The 9,041-nt window shown below is 39.6% G+C and overlaps 1 protein-coding gene across 1 annotated transcript in view; it reads right to left on the reverse strand.

Annotated features, from left to right (window-relative positions):
- The window catches only part of LOC143880362 (TOM1-like protein 6), a 51,589-nt gene extending 43,811 nt beyond the window's left edge, over positions 1-7,778 (reverse strand). The window contains exons 1-2 of the mRNA XM_077383278.1: positions 7,395-7,778; positions 3,951-4,029 (exon numbers count right to left, since the gene is read on the reverse strand). Coding sequence (XP_077239393.1) covers positions 3,951-4,029; positions 7,395-7,501 — 186 coding nt within the window. The 5' untranslated portion in view covers positions 7,502-7,778. The remainder of the gene's footprint in view (positions 1-3,950; positions 4,030-7,394) is intronic.
- Positions 7,779-9,041: the final 1,263 nt, after the last annotated feature.

Below are 9,041 nucleotides of genomic sequence, written 5' to 3' on the forward strand. Positions count from 1 at the left end.
GCATTTTGTTTCATTTTCTGCCGAAACGAAATATTTCGACCGAAATTTAAAACCATGGCTAGAGTATGTGGTGGAAGGGGCCTCCCTGAATGTCATCCATTGGCTTAAGGGATCGTCCATTCATTCATGGAGGTTTGATCGGTTCTTTGATTAAATGAAAGATTGGATGGGTGCTTATTCTATTGCCTTACAGCATGTTCCAGCATGTGCCGATCCACAAATGTTGTGGCTGATGGTCTTGCCCGTGAAGGGGCCCATAAGGAATCATTGGAGTTGTTTGCCTCCCTCCCGCCTTGACTATCTTTATTTATTTGCTTCTTTGTATTTTTTTGTTTTTTTTCTCTCCCGTGTATTGGCCATCTCGGTCCTTTTTTCTGCAAAAAAATTCATGATCATTCAAAAAATAATAATTAATCTAGAAGTTTCCTCAATTGTGGTTAAAAAAACACTGAGGTTGGTCATTCGACAAACTGAAAAGTTTGCCATGATGAACATGTCATCTACATATAGGAAGTGGGAGACCACAACTCTGCCCAACGAAGCTTTGAGACCGATGAGAAGGCCAATCTCATGAGATTTTGAAATGATTTAACTGATGGTTTCCACAATCAAGGCGAAAAGAAAACGAGAAAGTGAGTCCCCTTCATAAGACGTCTAGTGTAAGGCACCAATGACCAAGGTTCTGAAAATCGGAATCAAATCGTAGGGTTCGAATCGTATCTAATTGTAAGATTTTTTCCAAATTTATATATAAAAATGAGCAAATAATAAAAATATAAAAAAGGTTAAAAACAAGAATAAAATGGGTAATTATTTATTTTTCATTCAAAATATTAAATTAAATATAAAATTTCATAATTAGTAATCCAAAGCACAAACTATATTCATTGTACTATAAATTACTTGGCAAAGATATGCTGAAGAAACCAGCAAATTGCCCTATTTGTTTTATATTTTGAGAATCGATTGTGAGTCCAATCAGTTCTCAGAATACATAACAAACATTACCTAAATCGTTGTTGAAACACGGAAAAAACCCTGTAACGGAAAAAAATGCCTGTTGACATTGGTATGAAGTACGAAAAGTGAGGAGAAGGAAAACGGAGAAAAGGAAGGGATGATGAGAAGAACAGAGTTAGGTTTTCTTTACATGTTTTTAGGTTATAAGTTGGGGTGGGGGGTTTATATACGATTTATTTCTAATCGTAAAGAGCCCACCATAGAAAAATATGCAAACAAAAAAGAATCGTAAAAAGAATCATAGAAATCGCACGATTTAATTTTGAATAGAATTTTTTTTACGGAAAATAATTCTTCCGATTTGAATCGTTCAACCCTCGATTTCATTTGAATCATACGTTTCAATCGGGAATCATACAATTTTAATAACAATGTTTCAATCGGGAATCATACAATTTTAATAACAATGACAATGACTTTGACACAAGCCTTCTCCAAGTCCAATTTTAGCAACATATCACCCGGACCACTGACTTCTGTAGTTTCAGTCACCTCATTAGTTGTTATGACACTGTCCAGAATCCATCTACCTTCGACAAAATCCGATTGGTGTAGGGCAACCATAAGGCATGACTTTCTTGATTTTCTAGGAGAGGACTTTGAAGATGAACTTTTATATTCCCATAACCAGACTAACAGGTCGGAAGTCCCTAATGTCCTGGGCATTTTTGGACTTTGGAATCAGGGCAATGAAGGAAGTATTAAGAGACAAGCAAGTTTCATGGAAATAATAAAACTCATACATGACCTGCATAATATCACCAGCTAGGGACTCCCTAAACTCATGGAAAAAGAACGAGAACCCATCGAGCCCGGGGCTCTGTCTTTTTCAGGGTTGAAAACAGCCTCCCTCCCAGCAAAGGGAGGTTGACCAAGACATATTTTTTGGTCGGTAAGTTGGCATCGAACCTGCGACCTCAAGGTTGAGATACAAAGGCTTAATCGTTGAGCTAAAGGCCAAATCCCGGTTGCTCAAGACATGTGTCGAGATAAAACCAAAAAATCTTGCCATTGGAGCAAATATATTGGTAGAACTAAATTTTTCTTCAAGCCATATGACAACGTTAAAATCTCCAGATACCCACCAGGGCCCTTGATAGAAGGCTCTGGCATTAGCCAACTCTACCAGAGGAGTTCTCTCTCAAAATCATTGCACGGCACATAGAATCGACATCAGCCAGGAGAAAGAGTTCATGGCTAACTGAACCGATATGGACCACTTACCCCAATCAATATGACAGAAATGAATTGATGGATCCCACATGACCATAGACCTCAAGCCAAGATGACGTAGGCCAAAGAAGAGAAATAGAAGAAAGAAGATATAAGAGAAGAGGAAGAGAAGAGGAAGAATAGAGGAGAATGAGTAGGAGGAAGAAGAACAAATCTGAGGGGAGAAATCTCAATCAATCTTTATTCTTCAAAAACTAATAACCTCTAATATATGAGGCCTATATATAGGCAATGGAACTAAAATTTCATGGAAAATAAAAGCCCTAAGACTAAATACCATGTAAATAAAAATCCTAAAAACTAAATACCAAGGGAATAAATCCGTACAAGTCCTAATGGGCAAATATGCCTCTTTTGGGCTACAATCCGCATCACTGGATCCTCTAATTTCCTTACGAAGTTGAAGCCTCCCATCCTTCAACTTCAATCCCCTTCCACCATCAACCTCGTGCTTTGCAAGGTTTCAAATTTCAGTTTTGGAATGAGTTTCGTTACTCACCGAAACTAAAATTTCGGACGAAATCTAACGAAATCAAATAAAATAATATTTTATCTCGTAAAAAATTTCAGGAAAACTTTAAATAAAGAATACAATCCAGATTTTTTGGAGATTTTCCTTAAATTTCAGACCGAAATATCAGGGAAAACGCACCCGAAATTTCGGTTTCGGGATTGACCGAAACCTGAGGATTTCGGTCGAAATTTTGTAACGTTTCGAGTTCACCGAATTTCGGTTTCGGGATTGACCGAAACCTGAGGATTTCGGTCAAAATTTAAGACCTTGGTTCTTTGAAGCCTTCATCCTCCAACCACATATTTTCAAACAATAATGGACATGATCATCAAACTATACCGTTGGAGTTGGGAACAATAAAAGTATGATTGGACAAAGGCCTTGGAGTTCTCTCTAACTAAACCCCATTGAATCGATCCCTCCAATCTTTAAAAATAAGAAATCCATCTAACCTTTACCTTATCAGGTCTCACAGATATTGGAAATTTGTAGGGCATGCCTCCGAACAGGAGAACCACCAACTCAATCCTATTGAGAATTTCAAGACTAATCAAATTGTGGCAGTTCCACTTCTATTGACATTTTTTTCATGAGCAAAAAGGATGGCATTAAAGATATCATTGAGGCACCATCGATAATTTCATTGGCCTCTTCACAACATCAAGCTCTGCCAACAAACTTGTATGCCTCCTATGATTGGCTGAACCATAAACAACAAAGCCACATAGTTGAACCATAAACAGCAGAATACAAAGAAAATATTTTCACCATAAACAGCAGAATGCACAGAAAATATTTTCCAGGAGGGCCTCCTTACTCATGGCCACTTGTCTTGTGGATAACATTCAAGACTCGGGCAGTATTCAAATATGTTCATCCTATTCATAAGGGGGCAAATGGGATCACATTCCGCTCATTGTGAATGATGTAATGAAACTTGTTCTATTTAGAATTCTATTCTCATCAGTCGGCGAAAAATTTTTGTTTTGTATGTCATTTCGTCTTGCTCTTCTCTAATAAAATTACGAATGGTTACCAGAAAGAACAAACATGAAACATGCATATGTTTAATTATTTACTAATGTATTAAGGAGGGTATGCATGTGTATTCATTTCAAGAAAAAAAAAAGGTATGCCTGTATATGTCAACTGGGAAGAAAATTGAGAAAGTCTCAGTACATACCGTCAAAGCAAGCAGTTGAACCTTTGGATTTTTATTCTGTAAACGTTTCTTTACAGCTTTCACTACATCTTTTGCCAACCTGATCCAAATCGACCAATAGAGTTCAATAAAAAACCCTAAAATCTTTTGAGTGGAAAACAAAAATAATTATAGTCAAATCCAATTAACAAGAAATCAAAATGGAATTGGAACTGTGTGCACAATTTAATCAATAAGCTGCCACAACAAAAGCACATGCGAATCAAAAATATAGCCTAATCTTACATGTAACTATTCTAGCATCAGCACGACAAACGAAAATTTTAACTTTCTTATAGTTAAAAGGACAGAAGAAAGGAAGCAGTTTTTTTTTTTAAATGATAAAGAATTTCATTAAGAAAGAAAGGAGAATCTAGAGGCGACAACAGCTTGATCGAGGAGAACAAGCAAAAGAGCCACAAGGAAAAGTAAAAAAAAATACAGAAACATATCACAGAAATCAAAGTGAGAGAAAGTCAAAGAAATGAATGGAGTCGTGATGAACTCCCTGTCTAGATAGCCGATCTGCCTCCGAATTAGCCGACCTTCTAACATGAGTGTATTAAATAGATGAGCCCTCCACTCATTCTTTGATCTGGTCAGCCATGGCACAAAACGACACGGAGGAAGAAGACTCCCCTTCAACCACCTCATCACATTTAAGGAATCCCCTTCCACAATCACTCTATCCAATAATCGTGCCTCTAGATGCCTTATCCCTTGTAAGACAGCTCTAACTTCCACCTCATTAGAATTACAAATGCTAATGGGGCCCGAAACGACTAAGAAGTCACTCCCCTCTCATCCCTTAACAACCCCCCTATTCCTGCAAGGCCTAGATTCTCCACGCTTGAACCATCAAAGTTTAGTTTGAGCTTCCCAGGTTAGGGAGGGGCCCAACATGGAGAGATAGTCCGACGATGCTCCTCGCTATAGCATATCTCACGCCATTCCTACCATAAATCATATGCTGACACAGATCAAAACTCAGGGAGGATCCTAACGCAGAATATAGTCAGAGCTATAACCTTGGTAACAAGGAAATAAGGACTTTTCACCTCACATCTAAACACTCGGGCATTTCTCTCCTTCCAGAGCACCCAAATAATAGCAAGCAATGACACTTTACATAGTATTTTTCCTTTTTTTCTCCATGGGGTCATAGACCAAGACTCCAACAAATCTGGTAATGAGCATGGAACACCCAAGAAATCCCAAACCTCGAAATAATCCGACTCTACACAAACCTGGCAAGCTTACAGTGGATAAATATATGAGGGACGGTCTCACCCGCCTCCAAACATAGAGCGCAGTGATCTACAATTACCATCTGGCGATTCCGTCAATGATCCACCGTGAGAATTACATCAAGCAGAGCCGACCGTCCAAATGCGCACACCCTGGGAGGAGTTGGGATGCTCCATACTCTGGCTAGGCGGGAGGAATCAGAGTTATCAACAATTCTGAAGTGGAATGATTTCACACTGAAAGACCCGGAAGAGCCAACACATCCCTCCAAATAGTTTTTCCTCTGAACCCAAACTTGTCAACTGGTATCCAATGGCCCGAAGATGCCCCATATTTTCCTTCTATGGCTTTCACCCAAAGGTTATGCATTCCTTCAGCAAATCTCCACAACCACTTCCCTAAGAGAGCTTCATTAACTACTTTCATCTTTCTGATTCCAAGCCCCATCTTTAATCGGCTTTGTCACTTCCTCCCAACTTACTAGATGGATTTTTTTCTTGTCATCCGACCGCCCCCCTCAAAAGGAAGTTCCTCTGAATTTGCTCAATCCGACTGATGACACTCACATGGCATATGAAGACCGACAGTTGGTAAATTGGAAAATTGGCTAGGACTTTCATCAAAAGTTTTTCACAAAGAAGCAGACTTTCACAAGGGCATCTAAAGACCCTAGGGACCAGTTTTCACAAGGAATATCTATTGAGTCTTGCCTTCTACGAAGAAATGTAGAATTCATCAAGAATTTTGTACAGTATCTAAACAAGGAAACAACACTTAGAAAACCAAGATCACTGTTATCTATTCGAAAAATTTATTTAGACACCTGTAAAGCCAACTATCGTTTACGCCAGTACTGTACTATCCTTAGAAGGAGGAATCTTCCCTCATGGGTGTCGCTCCCTCCCCGGAACCACGATTCGGTGCTCCTTAGGAAGGAGCTTCTAGGGAGCGCGACCCCGAAGAGACGGAAACCGCTCCCATGTCACTCCTAACCGGCCCCTATTACTCCGCCAGTCTCACCATCACCAACTGCCTCGCATCAAACTCCTCTAGCTCTTTTAAGTACTTCATTGGAGCAAGCACAAAGGCATATTCAGAAGGCATGAGGGAAGAGGGCGCGAAAATGAAGATGGTTAGAAACTTACTACTTTTCAATGTACTTAAATTTTGAAAGATATATATATATATATATATATGAGAAAACGGTTCCTACACATATGTGTAGATAAGTTATCTACACACTAGCTTAAAATACAGTGGGGGCCACATTACTTGGGTGATCCAAACCATTCATTTTTAAGGCCCTCACATAGATAGGGTGTCCACAAAAAATCAGATCCATAGGATCATCCTAACCATTCGAACTGTGGAGGCAAAAAATGGACTAATTTGTGAAGGTTTAAAGACATCCATTTTACCTCCACAAATCGTAGGGTTGGGATGATCCTATGGATTTGATTTTTTGTAGACACCCTATCTATGTGAGGGCCTTTAAAATGGATGGCTTGGATCACCCAAACAATGTGGGGCCCCACTGTATTTTAAGCTAGTGTGTAGAGAACTGTAGGAACCGTTTTCTCTCTCTCTCTCTCTCTCTCTCTCTCTCTCTCTCTCTCTCTCTCTATATATATATATATATATATATATATATATATATATATATATATATATGAAGATGGTTAGAAATTACTCAAAGACGTATATAGAAAACATTACATAAACACTCCCTCCCAACCGTACTCTTCTAGACCCCATGCTTCCCCGCTCCCACATCCGCACCCGCCCCCGCACTGGCTTCGTGCTTCTATGATACTGTCCATTTCCATCAAACATACTATAAAATTTACAAAATAAGGTTCTATTTGCTAAAAAAAAGAGGAATTAAATTTCAACCCCATAATATCAATAAACTTCATGCCATTCAATAAAAAATCTATAAACTTCATAATCCAATAGCAAATTCAAACAATGAAAATTTAAAAAAGAAGCATGAATATCCAATAATCACACGGATTCGTTTCAGGATAGAGTTTAAGCAATCAAATCATTACGCATCCAATTTCTACTACGTTTAAAAAAAAATTTCTTAAAAAAAACCTAGAGAGAACAGGAACAAAAATCGCGTAAATTTGTACCTATGACGAGAATCCCCAAGGAATAAAAGGCATATATATTTACCAGTGATCCGTATTGATTGAATCACAGATGTCGATATTCATCGTCCAATCGGGACCGATCAAAAGATCGCTCGTCGCCTTCTCGACTCGAACCGTAGCCGACGACATATTTCTCCCTAGGTCTTCCAATTCGAGAAAGAACAGAAAGATAGAGAGATAATGAAAAGAAAAGAAAAGAAAAGCTAGGGCATGAAAAAAAGGCGGAGATTTTTTATGCAGAGAAAAGGGAGAGAAGACCTTCCAAGTACTGAAAACTAAATATAATAAAAACAAATAGGTGAATAAATTAAAACCCTAGAAAGGTCTGTTTGAAGAGCTCTCTGTATCTCTCTTCTTTCACATGTTCCATTTTTTTCTCTTTTCTGTTTTATTTTGTGTCCGACTACGACTAGGCGGACACTCCACATTGGGGTCAATCCTCCTAATGATCAATTTACGAGTCCCACGACGGTAAGATTTATTTGCAATCAAGACCGTTGATCGGGTTGAGATTTATTGGTGCTTCCATGTCCGCGTGGCAAACATGCCCAAAAAGACGGGCAGCCTCTTTTATTGAGTTTTATATTCTGCATGCAGCTACAGCCTACAGACCAAAAAGGTATTGGGTCCTGTGGGGCCTACATGAGTAGATTATCCAAACCATTTATTTTTGGGCGCTGATATTCCCCCGCCCCCGGCCTTGACCGCTGGCTAACGTATTCCCACCATTTGACCGGTCTCTCTCTCTCTCTCTCCACACAAACACAACAGGAACAGTTGGTGGGCCCAACAGAAACCATTGGTGGAATGGTGGGCCCAACTTTGAACAACGTAGGCCCCGCCCATACCACACCATAGGATAATCGAAACCGTCCATTTGATGGGCCATAAACGTAAATAGGTTGCGTCCCAAAATATTTTTCCATAGGCGGATCCTAGCCCTCTGAACTAAATAGAAACTACATCTTATGTAACCTCTATAGATTGTAGGGTTGTGATCATCCTACGGAAATGATTTTTGGGGCACAACCTATTTACAGTGTGGCTCATCAAATGGCCAGCTCGGATCATCCTATGGTCTGGACGGTACACTTCATTTTCAAAAATATGGGTGGGGCCTAAATTGGTACGAACCACACCATAGGATGATCCAAACCATGGACGGCTTGGATCATCCTATGTTGTGGACGGTATGCTTCAATTTGAAAAATATCAATGGGGCCTACGATTGGGCCTTAATGTTAGTGTACGACCAACTCCATAGGATTACCCAAACCATGGACGGCTTGGATCATCCTATGTTGTGGACGGGCCTTAATGTTATTGTACGACCACAGGATGATCCAAACCATTCATTTGATGGGCCAACCCTTTTGGGGGCACAACCCATTTACGTTATGGCCCATCAAATGGACGGCTTGGATCATCCTATGGTTTGGACGGTACACTTCATTTTCAAAAATATGGGTGGGGCCTAAATTGGGCCTTAATGTTACTGTACGAACCACACCATAGGAGGATCCAAACCATGGACGGCTTGGATCATCCTATGTTGTGGACGGTACGCTTCAATTTGAAAAAAAATCGATGGGGCCTATGATTGGGCCTCAATGTTACTGTACAACCAACTCCATAGGATTATCCAAACCATGGACGGCTTGGATCGCCC

Source organism: Tasmannia lanceolata, unplaced genomic scaffold (genome assembly GCF_043159265.1).
Source record: "Tasmannia lanceolata isolate RefF3 unplaced genomic scaffold, GAP_Taslan_0.1 ptg000006l, whole genome shotgun sequence".
NCBI classification, from domain to species: domain Eukaryota; kingdom Viridiplantae; phylum Streptophyta; class Magnoliopsida; order Canellales; family Winteraceae; genus Tasmannia; species Tasmannia lanceolata.